The 18,688-nt window shown below is 35.8% G+C and overlaps 1 protein-coding gene across 1 annotated transcript in view; it reads left to right on the plus strand.

Moving 5' to 3' along the window:
* Positions 1-7,902, plus strand: part of TRHR (thyrotropin releasing hormone receptor) — a 37,884-nt gene extending 29,982 nt beyond the window's left edge. Inside the window, exon 3 of the mRNA XM_054499877.2 lies at positions 5,382-7,902. Coding sequence (XP_054355852.2) covers positions 5,382-5,789 — 408 coding nt within the window. The 3' untranslated portion in view covers positions 5,790-7,902. The remainder of the gene's footprint in view (positions 1-5,381) is intronic.
* The last annotated feature ends 10,786 nt before the right edge of the window (positions 7,903-18,688 follow it).

The following is an 18,688-nucleotide window of genomic DNA, read 5'->3' on the forward strand; positions in this document are numbered from 1 at the left end:
ATGTATTAAGGACTCATTTTATTAATTGACCTAATCTCCATTTAAGAGAGTTTAAAAATTATTAAATAATATGTTTTTGCAAAAACTCTCTAACAATATAGCAGAGTATTAAAGCACAGCAAATGATCATGGTTACGTATTATTATTATACTTTAAGTTCTAGGGTACATGTGCACAACGTGCAGGTTTGTTACATATGTATACATGTGCCATGTTGGTGTGCTGCACCCATTAACTGGTCATTTACATTAGGTATATGTCCTAATGCTACCCCTCCTCCCTCCCCCTACCCCATGACAGGCCCCAGTGTGTGATGTTCCCCTTCCTGTGTCCAAGTGTTCTCATTGTTCAATTCCCACCTATGTGTGAGAACATGCAGTGTTTGGTTTTCTGTCCTTGCAATAGTTTGTTGAGAATGATGGTTTCCAGCTTCATCCATGTCCCTACAAAGGACATGAACTCATCCTTTTTTATGGCTGCATAGTATTCCATGGTGTATATGTGCCACATTTTCTTAACCCAGTCTATCATTGATGGACATTTGGGTTGGTTCCAAGTCTTTGCTATCGTGAATAGTGCCACAATACACATACATGTGCATGTGTCTTTATGGTAGCATGATTTATATTCCTTTGGGTATATACCCATAATGGGATGGCTGGGTCAAATGGTATTTCTAGTTCTAGATCCTTGAGGAATCACCACACTGTCTTCCACAATGGTTGAACTAGTTGACAGTCCCACAAACAGTGTAAAAGTGTACCTATTTCTCCACATCCTCTCCAGCGCCTGTTGTTTCCTGACTTTTTAATGATTGCCATTCTAACTGGTGTGAGATGGTATCTCATTGTGGTTTTGATTTGCATTTCTCTGATGGCCAGTGATGATGAGCATTTTTTCATGTGTCTTTTGGCTGCATAAATGTCTTCTTTTGAGAAGTGTCTGTTCATATCCTTTACCCACTTTTTGATGGGGTTGTTTTTTTCTTGTAAATTTGTTGGAGTTCATTGTAGATTCTGGATATTAGCCCTTTGTCAGATGAGTAGTTTGCAAATATTTTCTCCCATTCTGTAGGTTGCCTGTTCACTCTGATGGTAGTTTCTTTTGCTGTGCAGAAGCTCTTTAGTTTAATTAGGTCCCACCTGTCAATTTTGGCTTTTGTTGCCATTGCTTTTGGTGTTTTAGACATGAAGTCCTTGCCCATGCCTATGTCCTGAATGGTATTGCCTAGGTTTTCTTCTAGGGTTTTTATGGTTTTAGGTCTAACATTTAAGTCTTTAATCCAACTTGAATTAATTTTTGTATAAGGTGTAAGGAAGGGATCCAGTTTCAGCTTTCTACATATGGCTAGCCAGTTTTCCCAGCACCATTTATTAAATAGGTAATCCTTTCTCCATTGCTTGTTTTTGTCAGGTTTGTCAAAGATCAGATAGTTGTAGATATGCGGCATTATTTCTGAGAGCTCTGTTCTGTTCCATTGGTCTATATCTCTGTTTTGGTACCAGTACCATGCTGTTTTGGTTACTGTAGCCTTGTAGTATAGTTTGAAGTCAGGTAGCGTGATGCCTCCAGCTTTGTTCTTTTGGCTTAGGATTGACTTGGCGATGCGGGCTCTTTTTTGGTTCCATGTGAACTTTAAAGTAGTTTTTTCCAATTCTGTGAAGAAAGTCATTGGTAGCTTGATGGGGATGGCATTGAATCTAAAAATTACCTTGGGCAGTATGGCGATTTTCACAATATTGATTCTTCCTATCCATGAGCATGGAATGTTCTTCCATTTGTTTGTATCCTCTTTTATTTCATTGAGCAGTGGTTTGTAGTTCTCCTTGAAGAGGTCCTTCACATCCCTTGTAAGTTGGATTCCTAGGTATTTTATTCTCTTTGAAGCAATTGTGAGTGGGAATTCACTCATGATTTGGCTGTTTGTCTATTATTGGTGTATAAGAATGCTTGTGATTTTTGCACATTGATTTTGTATCCTGAGACTTTGCCGAAGTTGCCTATCAGCTTAAGGAGATTTTGGGCTGAGACAATGGGGTTTTCTAAATATACAGTCATGTATGTCATCTGCAAACAGGGACAATTTGACTTCCTCTTTTCCTAATTGAATACCCTTTATTTCTTTCTCCTGCCTGATTACCCTGGCCAGAACTTCCAATACTATGTTGAATAGGAGTGGTGAGAGAGGGCATCCCTGTCTTGTGCCAGTTTTCAAAGGGAATGCTTCCAGTTTTTGCCCATTCAGTATGATGTTGGCTGTGGGTTTGTCATAAATAGCTCTTATTGAGATACGTCCCATCAATACCTAATTTATTGAGAGCTTTTAGCATGAAGGGCTGTTAAATTTTGTCAAAGGCCTTTTCTGCATCTATTGAGATAATCATGTGGTTTTTGTCTTTGGTTCTGTTTATAAGCTGGATTATGTTTATAGATTTGCGTATGTTGAACCAGGCTTGCATCCCAGGGATGAAGCCCACTTGATCATGATGGATAAGCTTTTTGATGTGCTGCTGGATTTGGTTTGCCAGTATTTTATTGAGGATTTTTGCATCGATGTTCCTCAGGGATATTGGTTTAAAATTCTCTTTTTTTGTTGTGTCTATGCCACGCTTTGGTATCAGGATGATGTTGGCCTCATAAAACGGGTTAGGGAGGATTCCCTCTTTTTCTATTGATTGGAATAGTTTCAGAAGGAATGGTACCAGTTCCTCCTTGTACCTTTGGTAGAGTTTGGCTGTGAATCCTTCTGGTCCTGGACTTTTTTTGGTTGGTAGGCTATTAATTATTGCCTCAATTTCAGAGCCTGTTATTGGTCTATTCAAGGATTCAACTTCTTCCTGGTTTAGTCTTGGGAGGGTGTATGTCTCCAGAAGAAATTTATCCATTTCTTCTAGATTTTCTGGTTTATTTGTGTAGAGGTGTTTATAGTACATTCTGATGGTAGTTTGTACTTCTGTGGGATCAGTGGTGATATCCCCTTTATCATTTTTTATTGCATCTATTTCATTCTTCTCTCTTTTCTTCTTAGACCTATGGTTACATATTTTAAAATAATTCCTTCCATGCCTGAATGTATTCAAGTTTTTTCTTAGGGCCACTTTATGTCACATAGTGCACTAAATCCCTGAAAGTAGGGAAATGAAGAAATTTACCCATACCCTGAAGGAGTTTACTATTTATTGGAGAGATGAACAAGTATAGGTCGCTGCAATGAAATGTTTGGGAATGATGTCAAAGTATGCCTGGAGGCGCTGTGGAAATGCACAGGAGAGATACTAACCTTGAAACAGGTTGCTCTTCTCCAACACAATGAAAGTTGCTGCCTTCACTGTCATTCAGTGAAAAGAGACAGGTAGATGTTACTTGTGGATTCAACATTTTCCCTGACAGTTGTAGGGAAAGATAAAGGTAGATGAAATTCAACCTTTCTTCTGAAATTTAGCAGCAGTAAGTGTTGTTGGGTTTATAATTGAAGAAGTTAAGTGTCTGGGTGATCATAATGGAAATAACACAGTAGAAATGTTATCGAAAATGCAAGAAACGTTCATGGAAAGGGCAAAATATAAAGGAAGGAGCATGACCTTTGTCTTAAGTAGACAGATTTGAATCACAGCTCTGTCACTTACTACTCATGTGTCTGTAGACAAATCATATAAATTACCTAAACCTCAATTTCTTCATATGCAAAATGAAAAGAATACTAGCTTACTCATGGAATTACTATAAGCATTAAATAAGATTATGTTTATATGGCATTTTTCAGATTACCTGGGCCATCTTAAAGGACTAAAATGTGATGGTATAGTTCTAATTGTAAATTAAACTAGGTATTTCAATGTAGGATGCTTTACCCCTGACAGGGAGTGGGAGAATGTTGACAAGTGTGAAGCAGTGATCTGATTTCAGAGTGCCTGGAGTACCAAGCAGGGAATAAAGGCAGGGATGTGGTTCATAATGACGAAGATCATGGTGATGATGACAGTGAAGATGATAATCACTACATCTCCTTCCAAAGCTTAGAACATTTATCACTTTGATTTCCTATGACCAATTATTGACTTACACATATATTTTTAAAGTCTACTTAGGAAAAATCATGTTTCAGTTAACCCCTTTGCTAAGGAGACCCTCTTTGGCTCTAAAAGAAGTCAGAATCTCTGGAATGTCTTACTTGGTTTTATATGAACCAGTGTGAAATCACATATTCTCACTGAACAATTTTTCTACTCCTAGTGGTAAAATATGTAGCCTTAATATCCTACATGCATTGAGTCAGAATGAAGCTCAGTGACCAGTGAGCAATCTGGGATGTTGACCTCATCCTACCTATTGTCTTACTTCCTGTGCAATGCTTATACTTAGGAGTGGCTTCAGCATTAGGTAAAATTCCAGCATTTGCTTTCTCCCCCTTTCACCTCCCTTTAAACTGAAAGAGTGCAAAAGCTTTGAATTCAAGCTCACTTGGATACTAATTCCAGCCCCGAGACTCTACAGCTTCCACCAAAGTACTTAACAGCCTCTGTACCTGTTTTCTAATTTGAAAAAGTAGTGGGTACAATACCTATTTTAGGAGGTTTAAAACTTTTTAAACATGATAAATAACAAACACCTTGGATAGTGTCTGGCACATAGCAGTCAGTAAACATTCAATAAACACTGGGTTTTTTGCATTATTCTTTTCATGCACTGTTACCTCATTTGATTTAGGAGGGCAATGTTGGCTCCGTTTTACAGATGAGCTATAAGATAGGTTAAGATAATTTCTTAGGCCACCCATAGGGTAAGTAAAGAAGGGATTTGACCCTAAGTCTCCTAATGCTTGCCACAGACACTTTTGGTGCCCTGTGCTAATATCCTCTTAACAAGACTCTGATTTCAGCCATAGCTGCAGTAGATGGTTCCTGCAGTGGGAAATATCCCACTTCAGGCATCCACTGTACCATTTGTCTCTCCTCTTCTTGGTCTCAAGTGTCTCTCTAAAGGCCCTAGGAGTTTTCAGGCAAGAGAATCCTGGAAGTACACAGGAGTTAAAGTCCTTAACAATATCTTTAATGAATGGACACTGGCATTCATTCTTTTACTTCTGACAGATAATTCTCAATTGCATTACTTGAGCCAGAGTTGGCTATAGGGGGAGCTATCTCAATAACACACCCTACTTTGGCTTTTCCTTGTCTATAGCATTCTAATTAATAACCCTTAATCCTGCTTCCTGGGATCACCTCCCCAATAAATGACCTGCACCTAATTCCTTGTCTCAGACTACATTTTGGGAACTAAAGGTTTGGGTGAGAGAAGAAAGGGGGTTTTGTTTTCATTTGTGTTTGTACAGCATTTGTTTCATTTGTGTTTGTACAGCATTTCTCTCTATTTCTCCCTAGGTCACCAAGATGCTGGCAGTGGTTGTAATTCTGTTTGCCCTTTTATGGATGCCCTACAGGACTCTTGTGGTTGTCAACTCATTTCTCTCCAGTCCTTTCCAAGAAAATTGGTTTTTGCTCTTTTGCAGAATTTGCATTTATCTCAACAGTGCCATCAACCCGGTGATTTACAATCTCATGTCCCAGAAATTCCGTGCAGCCTTCAGAAAGCTCTGCAACTGCAAGCAGAAGCCAACAGAGAAACCTGCTAACTACAGTGTGGCCCTAAATTACAGCATCGTCAAGGAGTCAGACCATTTCAGCACAGAGCTTGATGATATCACTGTCACTGACACTTACCTGTCTGCCACAAAACTGTCTTTTGATGACACCTGCTTGGCTTCTGAGGTATCCTTTAGCCAAAGTTGATTCATGAATTAGAAGAAAATGGATGACAAAGAAAATGAGAATCTGTGCAGTCATCAACAAAAGGGAGAACATGGCCAATAGTCATATGTGAAGACAGAGCAGCAGATCAGTCTTTGTCAATGCTCTAACAAGTTCTGGCCCTAGATACTTTAACCCATGAGGATGATTCAGACTTTCCTTCTTACAAACTAGTATCACTAAAAATGGAGCAGATCTGTGAAATAGCTAAATGATAGAAACTTAAAGTTTAGCCCTTTTCATTTAACTTAAGAAATTCACTACATTTTCTGGACTTATAGAGTTTCAACAAAATCTAGACATCAATTTACATTATTCATAGTAACCTTATCAAATGTCACTTTTCAACTTCCCTAATTTATTTATACATTTGATAATTTGACAACATGCAGATTTTTAAATGTTTGCATTTAGTATTCATTTTAACATAGTACAGGGCTAGTTCATGAATATCTGAAATTAAAGGGAAAAATATTCCAGAAACATTTTATTTATTGAGTAAAAATAAGATTTCAGACATACATGTTAACTGTATTTTAAAAATTGCCATAATGTTCATAAAATTCTGAGATGATTTTTATATCTTAGACGGTAGATAATCATCATTCAACTTTAATGTAAAATAAACCTCAAAATATCTGAAATTATTAATTAAGGAGAAATGTAGATTTTAAGATAAATCCAACTCTTATCAACTCTTCCAGCCTCCCACATGTTGGGTGGAAAAAGGTAAAAACCCAGATTAAGTAACTGTGAAGATACAAACTAACATACAATTAAATTTGAAAAGTATAGTCAAGACAAAAGCAAGTATTTATAATTAGATTTTGCTTCTTCTCTGACGCTTTTAAGCAAGAAAATCTTTTTGAACATTCTTGTTTATAAACTACTCAGCCATGTCAAGCAAATCATTCAAGCAAAATCTAGCTCAAAAGTCTGAAACATTCTTAAAAGCTTCGTTGTTATTCTAAGTCAGCCAAAATCCTTGTATCCCTCTTCCAGATGAAGAGCTCCCACTGAGAATTGTAGTCTATGGATTTTACCTCGGCTGCAATTGTCTTTCCTTCCTATCTGCTTGTCATTTGTAGGTTCTTTTTTTGTTTTTCTCAAATGCTAGTGATATTTTGTATACAGATTCTAAAAGCAATGCAAAATTCTATTGGCTTTATTTTCAGCAGAGTTAAAACTGATTTCATCATATTATCAGTATGTCATCTTTATATTTGTGACTGACATCTGCTATTCCAGTGATTATTGGAGACTTGTGAATGAATCTGTCCAGGACACTTGTCAGTTCCTACCTGAATCTCTTACCTACTGAGATCTGGCCAACCAAAATCTCCAAGGGCAAACATTGCCCTTGGTGATGGTTCAGTAGTCACTAATTTTTAATGAGTAGATCAAAAAGTACCCATACCTTTACATGCCCACAGGCTGTCATTTCCCCTCTCCAGCCTATATCCCTATTTTATGGACTTTTCTAGAACCTAATTGCTAATGATAATTATACCTCCCCATCTTCTTAATGAAGAATATACCATTCTACTTCTGAAACTTGTTTTTATGTGCTGTTTCATGGAGACTATGCTATCCAGAACCTCATTCTAGAGTATGCTTTTTTTTGGAAAATTGGCCTTATCTACTCCAGCAAGACATTTTTATCCTGTTACTATAACAGTAAATGAACGCAAGCAAATATTTGCAGGAAATACCCTAAAACCCTACCTGCATGACAGTAAGCAATCTATGTTAACTGACTTTTCATTCTGGTGTAAATATTAATCTTGGCATCATATAAATAGAGCACCAGAGTGACCCAACCCCAAATCACACAAGCACATGTGTGTTTATAAACACATATCCACATGTTCATAAACTGGTGAAAAAGGGGATTGGAATATATGAGATTTTTTCATTACAGAAAGGAACTAATATCATTGGGCATCTACTATGTCTCAGGTATGCTGGTAAGTAGTCAATCAACATTATCTTCATCACAATTTCACTATAGCTGTGATTTCTCTGATGATTAGACCAGTATTCCTATGACCTAAGTCCTAATTATTAAAAATGTATGGATTTTGCAGAATGATTATATCAGGTGTTAAAAAATACAATTAGTTTAACATGATATACAGAGAATACAAAGACGCTCTTATCTTTGGAAATTTAATGTATGGGCTGAATTCTTCCACTTTAGTTTTTAAAAAAGTTATTTCTCAAAAATCTGTTAGTTTTAGACCACATGGGAAATTCGTAAGAACTCAGTTCATAGTGTTTTAACTCTAAAGCAAATGCCATTTTAAAATTAAATGTTCCTATGTAATGTCCAATAGATATTTGAATTTACACAGAAGAGAAATAACTTTTTAAAATATTCTTTATCACACTATACTCAATCATAAAATATTTCTATAAATAATCAAAACTTAATATATTACCAAATGAGAAATAAAGAGCTAGATTAAAATTTGCTGGTGAAATGAAGTAATGTTATTAAGAGCCCTCCTTAATAAAAATTCCCTGTGTTCTTTTGTTACTTCCAATTTCATTAATTGCTGAGGGTCTTTGGTTAGATCTCACACCTGAGGTAATTGAGTAAAGGGCACAGATCATGAATAAAATGAACAAACATAAATTCCCTCTTAGGACCTAAGGGCTGTGAGTATATTTCTAGACCTTAACATATGAGGCAAATATTCTAAATGCTGAAGAAAAATAAGACAAGTCCAAACTCTACAGTCATTCTTAAACAAACTGAATGTACAGAACAATACACCTTGATAATATACCAAAATAAATGGCTGATTTGGCTAAACAATTAGCAATGTCAAAGGAAAAGCTACAGCCATAAAACTTAGTTTAGTGCAACTAAGTCTTGATGGATATTTGAAGTGTTTTATTTTCAGAAGACTATGTTGGAATAATAAGAACAATATGTCTTAGTAAAAGTTGGGTCGACATAGTTCTGGTTGGCTCTTCAAGAATAAAAGAATTTATATCATTCTAAACTATGTTAAACCTGTAAACATGATAAAGAGAAAATATTAACTTTCTGAAGGAAAAGATTTTATGTGATTAACCCATCAATGTATAAATTCTATAAATATTATATTTAATATCATCTTTACTTCTCAATTGCAATTAAAACAGGGATTGGAATATTTATATATGAAGTAGGGAAACTCGATGTGAATGAGAGTATACCTAAGAGGAACTAGTCAGTTCCAGAGTCAAGAAAAAATGTTTTCAAATGTTTTAAGTCACTCATTCCCCTAGGGGGAAGCAAACATGAATATCTCCAGCAATTTATTTCTTATGTATCCTTAGCTGTCTACAATAAATAGCCATCAAAACCAAGATTTGACTGAGTCAACATAAGCTTTCAGAATAATACACATGAAGAAATCTTACAGAGCTCTGTGGTCATAAGTATTTTTCTCTCTCTTCCCTCTCCCCACCAAACTCTCATCACTCCACAATCATCACTTTCCTCATAGCAGGAAGATTCATCTAACTTCATTCAAGACTAAACCTGGACATGAAATATCTTAAGTAAAAATACAAATGTTCTTTCAAACATATTTATGTATAAAAATATGTCATTGTGTTGCTTTCATTTTAATGAAATCACTTTTAAACATAGAAAAACTGATGCTTTAAATTAGAGTTCTCTTTATGTCCTCATTGACATGGTAGGAATCATGTACAGAGTTGAGAAGTTGGCATTTTAGAGGTTTCGGTCAGAAACTAATCAAAGAACACTCAATATGTGCAAAATTGCTGCAGAAATTTGTTTCAGCAGACAAACTCTCCCCTTTCTTATGAAGCTCACAATCCTATGAGAAAAAGAAGACCAACATGTCATCACCTGAAGATATAACTGTTTGGAAATATTTAGAATACAAATCTGAGATGTCAGAAATATAATTTAAAGAAGCAATTGTTAATGGTCCATTTGAAATATCATAAGATGACTTTTAATACAAGGATCAATTTTACATATTCTCATTCTACTTTATGGACTCTAATGAGAAGTATCTGTTAACTTAATTCTTCACTGATTACACAGGAAAATAAGGTCAGATAAGACCCTGTACTATTTTTCTGATATGTTCTGTCTATAAGTATAATCTCATCACTCAACAGCAAACCTCATTTACAGAAGTTTCACACCGGAGAACAATTTTGTTACTGACATAGTTAACACCAAATGATGACAATGCTGACATAAACTAAGTCTACAGGGTTCTGCTTCCAGTATTCAAATACAGTGCTCCTCCATATCCTTTGGCGATCCATTTCAAGACCCCTAGTGAATGCCTGAAACCTAGTACCAAACTCTGCATATACTATGTTTTCTAGATCTGATAACCAAGATGGCTACTAAATGACTTGCAGCAGGCAGGCAGAGTGCACAGCATGAATACACTGGACAAAGAGAGGATTCACGTTTTGGGTCGGATGGCACAAGATTTTCACGTTTTGGGTCGGATGGCACAAGATTTTATCATGCCACTCTGAATGCCTCTCAATTTAAAACTTATACATTGTTTATTTCTGGAACTTTCCATGTAATATTTTTGTGTAGAGGTTGACTGCAGTTAACTGACACCGCAGAAAACCAAACCAAACTGTGTATAAGGGGCAACTATTGTAACCTCTTTTGACAAGAGGGATCATGAATGTGTGTGTACAATGTTGTCGCGTCTATTTCCATTCTTCTACACCAAGCACATTCATGATAAAGCCAATATAAAGTTATTAATTCATATTTTGGAAATGACATCTGGAAAAATAAAAGAGCTAAATGAAGTAGTACAGCTAAGACAGTACATTGTCCAGAATTTTCAAACCTGGATCCAGCAAGGAAACAAAGGATAGTTTTAATGGCCAATAAACAGTGAATTCACACGGATTGCCTGCCTGGCCTCATGAAGAAGCATCTGGGTTAAGTCCATACTACCGGTTCTCAACTGGAATAATGGAAATGAAAGTACTTCATAAATTATTAAAGTTGAAAGAGTGGGATAAAGAGTGGAGTCAGCTGGAGCTCTTTCAATGTATTTGAGCCCTGAAGCAGCACCCATAAGTGGCTATTTCATTCCTCACAGAATAATGAACTTAATTCTTGTGCATGTGGCTGTTCTCTGACTTCCAGAAACAAGAGAGTATGAACTTCCTCAAGAATGCTGTGGACTGATATTGATAAAGATGGAGGCTTTTGATAAAAACAGAAATAAATACAAGGCAGCAGAGTAAGACTCCATCTCACCAGAGATCTGAATTCAGAAGTCAATAAGAACATTATATTCCTGAAATGGCACAAAATGCCCTAGTAAGGAGACCAAATATTTAATTCCTAGCTAAGAATAATAAAACATTCCTGCTTTCATATACATAAGAGTTACCTGGGAGCTTATCTTAAAATGCACTTTCTTTTGGTCTTGCCCTAAGAAATTCTCATTTTTTAGATGATTTTGATGCCTATAGTCTTCTGAGCACACCTTGAAAATCACAGAGCTTAGGCCCTCAGATACAGCCTTCAAGGCTCTTATCACATAATTCTTAATAAGCAACTAAACGGAAAGATCCTTGAGGGTAATTCTACTTTATCTTTGTATTCCACAAATTATCTAAACTATTATTTAGTTAATTATTTATTATCTATTGGATGATATCCCTAAACATCTGTAAAATGAATGAAATCAATCCCAGCTCAGAAATACATTCTAAACTTTTGATAATACCCAATTTGCCTATAGATCTATCTTCACAATCAGATAACTCATTGTGCTTATTTTTTAAATAGTTTTCCTGGTTCATTGAAAGGCACTGCATGAAGTATGCCAGATGATAGTCAGAACAATCCCTTATGTATGTAACATGCATGACAATTTCAATGGTACTCTCATGTCTATCATCCAATTTAATAATGAGAAAAAGGAAGACTAAAACATTGTTTCTGCTTTCAAGGAGATTACAATTTAGTGATAACATATTAACACAGAAACATACCAGAAAAGAAAGAACACATAATTGGAAGTCAAATTGTATGATTTCAGACTATAAACAGCTGAGTTCTTCAGAGGGAAGGGGGCTTCCATGGGGCTTGGAGTCGTTAAGGAGGGCTTTGTAGAGAAGGTAAGACATCCTTCAAGGATAGATTTGATTTAGATAGTTAAAGAAAAGATGAGCCGTGTGAGAAAAATAAGATGAGTAAAGGAAAGGAGACATAAATAAATCTTAAAGCAAGGCTCTTGATATTAATAATGTATATCCAGAGCAAACCCAATTCATCAGGGATTGATTAAGGAAGGAAGCTAGTCCAAAAAAAAAAAAAAAAAAAAAACCCAACAAAGGAAGGGACCAACCTGTACTTATATTTGGTGAGGAAATGTTCACTCATACTCTACTATAAAGTAGAAATGTATATAAATCTGCTATGTTTATTTTCTAAACTTTGTGAATTTCATTATCTATAGAAAATACAGTATACTATTTGTCTTATGTTGTAATTCTATAAGTATTCTTATAGTCCTAATTTTCCAAGTGAAAAATACATGTATATATATTTATCTTTTTTCTATATTATATTGTCATCATATATTTAAAATATTTATATATGTGTATATTATTCAGGGGTCCTAAATGACTCTGGATTTATCCAATTATGCTACATATAGAGATCAGAGCTAGCTCAGGGACCTAGGCCCTTCATGAACCTAAGTTTCAACATTAAACTTGAAACTGAGAAACATGTAGTGATTAGCTTCAGGCTACTGTGATAACATTGTTGACTTGCATGTTGCCTATGACATGTCTTGGAATGTTTTGGCTTCCTTCTATCAGCTTTAGAAAGTTGTATGTTGACTCACTTCATCATTTGGGAATTAATCATTGTGTCCTTGTGGGGCAAACACTCTTTTTTAAGAAAGTGCAGTATTATGTGCTTTACTGTGAGAAACTGTGTGTCTGTTCCAATATTGTATGGTGAGCAATAAAGCATCAAACTGAAAGACCCGGCTCTTTAGCTTTCTTTTTCTTCCAAATTATTTCATTTTTGGTGTGATTGGACCTTAAACCACTTGCCCCAAAGACTTCATTTTAATTCAGTGCCACTCACATGTACCACTGGTGGTTTTTCGAAATAATGGTAAGTAATACACAAATAGACATTTTAAGTTTCATAATAAATTGAATGTGTCCATCCCATCCACTCCACTTAACTTCCCATTCTACTGATACATTTATTCTAAAAGGTGAGATAACGTAGACGAATCTACACAAATAAACCAGTGGGGTAGTAGCCACTTGCGGTTCCTCATGCCGCATCTCCTCTTTGGTCCCATGATTTCAGGACAGCTATGGTAGACCATTCCATATACATTGCCATTCTCCCATCTTCAGCAAACTAAAGTAGCAGAGTTCTCCCAGGCTGTGTTACATCACTCAGTATAAGCACAGGTAGCCAAGGATTTCAAGGGAGTTAATGCCGCTAGGGACACCAATCAAAAAGTGGGGAATAAAAACCAATAGAAAAATGTTCCAGGCTCTTACCTTCTAATGGAATATTTCTGAGGCATCTTCAAAATGATTCTTCAAAAGGTCCTCAGCATTACTGAGCCCCTATTCTTCATACTGGAAACCAACTCACATACCCTTCACCACTTTTCCTCCTTCCTTGTCCCACTGCTTGAACTTCCTCACTTTTACAAAGCTGAAAATATTGTAGGTTGAAGATGTATTTAATACACTAAACTAGTGAACACTGTAGCTTAGCCTAGCCTGCATTAACTATGCTCAGAACACTTACAGTAGCTTATAGTTAAGCAAAATCATCTAACACAAAGCCTGTTTATGAAAGAGTGCTGAATATATCATGTAATTTATTGGATACTGTACCAAAGTACAGTTTCTACTGAATCTGTATTGCTTTCATAACACAGTAAAGTCAAAAATTCATAAGTATTATGAGTCAAACTATGGAAAGTCAGGGAACATTTGCATTTCCAATCAGAAGTTGCTTTCTAAACTATTGAAGAGGTAACATTGCATATGTATGTCAGTTAGAATACTTCTAATATAGCAAAAATTTCATGAATTGCAGAAAAAAATAGTTGTTTCTCTATACTCCTGAACCATAAACGATCTTGTCATTTCAACTCAACTTTGTTCAAATTCTCCCGTGTGTAATTTATAAGTATTTTACTCTTAGAATATAATAATTGCATCTGTAAAATAGAGATAGAAACACATCTAATTCATGAATGAATTATGAGAATTAAATTAAATTACACTTAAAAGTAGTTATAAGATACAAGGCCCACAGTTTGCACTCAACATTTCCTAACCATTATTAATCAGACTCAATAAAAGGAATTGCAACCATCTGAAGCCATAAATACTCATGGAGAAACGCTGGGTACAAGGCACCTTCCTTAGAGCTACAATAAGACAAAAGAGGAAATAAGAATTTTCCTCAAGAATCTTACAATCTGGCTGAAGAGACCAAATACAAACATTTTAAATTTAGGTAACAGTACAAGGTTTAACTAGCAGTCTAAGACACCAAGAGAAGAAAAAAAGAAGTACCTGATAAATTCCCCAATCAGTAACATAAACAATAATGGTCATGAAATTTCAGAAGAGAGAGAGAAATTACTCCAGTCTAAACTAGTATCTTATTTTGTTACCTGCTACAACAAAATATCAGAGCAGAGTAGCTTATAAACAACAGCAATGTATGTCTCCCAGTTCTGGAGTCCGGAAAGTTCAAGTCCAAGTCACTAGTACATTGGCAGTCTGGTGAGGTCTGCTTCCTAGGTTCACAGATGGTGCTTTCCTGTTATGTCCTCACATGGCAGAAGAGCCAAAGGAGCTCCCTTGGGGCTATTTTATAAGTACACTAATCCTGTTCATGAGGGCTCCATCCTCAAGATTTAATCATCTCCCAAAGGCCCCACCTAATACTGGCACACTGGTAATTAGATTTCAACATATGAATTTGGTGGTGGTAAGGAGCCACAAATCTTCAGATCATAGCAGCTAGCAAGAAAAGACTTTGAGGAGGCAGTGAGATATGTGCTGAATGTTAAATGGTAGTAAAATATGAAAGGGCAGAGAAGGTATGGGGTGGAGTAGACAGAAAAGGAGACATTCAAAAAATGCCTGAGCTAAAGTAATGAGAAGGAATAAGATGGTGTGGAGACAGACAAGTGAGATAGAAACTGGAAACTTGTTTACCATAGAATATCAAGAGTGGAATAGCTCTAAAGTCAGGTAATGCTCATTCAAAAAAGGAAATTTAGGGCCAGATGCAGTGGCTTACTCTTGTAATCCCAGCACTTTGGGAACCGAAGGCTGGAGGGCCACTTTAGCTCAGAAAATTGACACCAACCTGGGCAACATAGGGAGATCCCATCTCTACAGAAAATTTAAAAAGTTGCCAGGTATGGTGTCATGTGCCTGTACACCCAGCTACTCAGGAGGCTGAGGTGGGAGAATAGCTTGATCCCAGGAGGTTGAGGCTGCAGTGAGCCATAATTGCACCACTGCACTCCAGTCTGGGCAACGAAGTGAGAACTTATCAGGAAGGGAAGGGGAAGGGGAAGGGGAAGGGAAGAAATTAAGAAAGAAAGAAAGAAATTTAGCTGGACTATGTCTTACTTTCATATGAAGATATTTTTTCTGAAAATATAAAGCATGATAATAATAATAATAACACTTTTTTGCTTAACTTTTTTTCTGGTTTAGAATAATGGTAGTAGTATCTTGGCAACTTTTCTGTAAATCTAAAATTATTCCAAAAGAATATGTTTACTAAATAAGTAAATGTTGGTAATAGAAGTCCAAAAGAAAAGTAGTTTGATCTAGAATATTTCTACTATAAGGCCCCAGATTATTTTGGCACTAAAGTTTTTTTTAATTAACCAAATGGCAAAATTATTTAAATTCTCTTTTCAAAATGACTAACAATGTTCGTAATTCTTAAATCATAATTTGAGTGCAGCAGGGCATTTATTGCAAGGATCTTTTTGAATGACTATCCCTTGAATCAGTCAGTTTCATGTTTTCTTATGTAGCAATATAAGCCAGAAAAGTCCATCTCAACTCCAAATACACACACACACACACACACACACACACACACAGCCAAATTACAGAATTTTCAGAAGTATAAATCATAGGAAGCACAGGGTCAACACAAACATCTTTCTTCACTTCATACACACATTTACTCACCAACTAAAATATATAACCTACCTACACTCATGACTTCGGTTATGCTTCTCCAATATGAAATGAACACCATTTGACTCCATCTTATTAGCAGTTTCTGATTTCATTTCATTAGCAGTTCCTAATGACTCTGGCTTTGCCAAGTTAACCTCAGAGAAACTCCATCACTGATAATTAAATGGATTTCAACTTTTACTCCACACTCCATACCTTGAATGTTAAATGTCTCATGCCCTTGGCTATTATGACAGGTGACATGGTTGTAACAACTTCTAACTTTTAAGGAAGACTAACTCTTGAGCTGAAAAAACTGTGAAAAATAGACAATAATACCAACAATTAGAATAGTTGTTTGGTTAGCTTCTAAATCCTATTTGTCATGGTTGGATAGATGTGTACAAAACTATTTTGAGACATTACCCCAACAGACAGATAAAGAGAAGAAAAATAGAATTTAAAAAAGATCAGTGAGAAGTCTTCCAAATAGCATATTCTGGGTTAGATTTATCGGGGGAATGGTTTTTAAGAGTTTAATATTAAATATTTCATGTGAGTACCATTATTTCATTGACAATCAGTCATTTTCTTGGGGAGGAATGCAATTGGCCACCAAAAGGATCTGAGACAATTGAAAGAATCTGTCCCTTTGCTTGGAATATTGAACACATTTTTTTAATGCCAAGATATGAAGGATGTGAAAACACTGATTTCCATGGCCAGGTGGCAAACTACAACTTGGGCAAATTGGGTGGTTGCTGAGTTTGCCATTACTTATTGATCATCTAGGCTATATCTCATAATGCCCTTCTGCTTGCTGATCAGAAATGGCAATGAAGATGATTAGTATAAAATGCTGTTCTTTAATTTCTTATGTCAGTTGCATATATTTGGGATTTTTATCAAAATTTAATATTGCCATGGATTATGACTGACATGATATAGTCAAATAGAAGAGCTAGAGGGTTTGGGACCTAGCATCAAAACTGCTACCTACATGAAGCAGACACTAAGAAGAAGGTTTTGAGGTGATGGTCATCTATCTGTGGAAGCAGAGAAAGAATTCAGTCCAACAGGGAAAACGTCAAACACATAATCAACTGAAGGCAACAAATAAGTCGTCAGATGGAGACCATTTATAATTCCAGGGAATTTTCCAAGACTGAACAGTGTCTGTGCTTAAAACAATTGACTGTGCCTTCTGAGAATGTAAAATTAGTAAGCATTTCTGTCTTGGTTTTATGTGCTTTGTATAGAGGTGATGTCTAATGGCCCTCTCTTCCTCTCCTCAGCCTTGAGTTTTATTCTCCTCTTCCAAACCATCTCAACCCCTACCTCATGCCCAATATACAACTCAAAGAGGTAAAACTTAAAGATGGGGGTGAGAATATTTGTTTCAAACATTCCTTGGTAATAAAATATACCAATCATTTAATAATTTTCTTTTCTTAGATTGAGTCAAAAGTGCCTGCTCCAAAACCTCTGGGACAAGCTGCTGTATCAAAATGTCACAGGAGCTACAAGCTTATTTACCATGATGGCCTCAAGGCAGCTTTAAAATGTCTTCTGACCTTTCTCATCATCTTTCTCTTTCTTCTCTACCTCCTTCTCTACCATTATTTTCTTCCTATTCATTCTCTTTCTGATCCTTCACAGAGCGTTATTTAAAACATGGTACTAAAACATCAGGGAGGGACAAAGTGGGCTTGTTAATAAGAGATTCTTCATACTTTAATCAAGCAATATTTTCCTAATTAGGGAATATTTCCCAGAAAAGATTCTAAAAGCTTATTCAATTTACCACTGCTTTGACCAAAAAAAGCAATCTATGTCAGAACTTAAATTTATAATTTTTAACATTAAAAACACATAGACATAAAGCTATACTTTCTCTGTATCTGTTATTGCAGAATGAAGTAAAGATCTTTATTCAATTAAAGATTGACTTTATATATTTAAGGAGGATTAATGGATAGATTGATGAACAGATAGAGAGATAGAGAAATAGATCAACCCAGCCAGAGAGATAAGCAGATATTACTTGAATATTTAAGTTGCTAAACAATGAATTAAATGCTCTTTAAAAATGCTTTTAGGGTTACTCTTGGCACACTTTTTCCTCCTACTATTCTCACTACAAGTTCACTTTCTAGAAGTCTCATCGAAACTTCCACAAGTTCACAAGTTGCCTTTCAGACATCCCTCATCTTCCACTCTCACCCCTTGTTAAAAAAAAGGGCAACTAACTCATTCCATACACTATTATCTGCCAGAAGCAATTTCTACATTTATTCTTTATTACCTCAGTAGGATTTCACATTCTGCAAGCTTCCATTTTTGAAACAACACAAAACAAATAGAAAGTTTTATCTCATCAGATTTTAGAAAAAGTCATCAGATGCAAATGTGCTGAAATAATGGAAATGCAGCGAAAAGAGTGATCTCTGCCAATAATTTGGCATTAATGCAAAGTGCCCTAAGGCAAAATGTAATGCCTGTGTTTTCAAGTGAATTGAAATCTGAAGTCCCAAATACATATTTGTACTGTGTGAAATAGGAGGAAATGTAGTTTGTACTCCCCTGGACTTCACCAGCCTATGGACACAAACTAAGTCACATTAGGGTTAACACGCAATTTCACT

This window comes from Pongo pygmaeus, chromosome 7, assembly GCF_028885625.2.
Source record: "Pongo pygmaeus isolate AG05252 chromosome 7, NHGRI_mPonPyg2-v2.0_pri, whole genome shotgun sequence".
Classification (NCBI taxonomy): domain Eukaryota; kingdom Metazoa; phylum Chordata; class Mammalia; order Primates; family Hominidae; genus Pongo; species Pongo pygmaeus.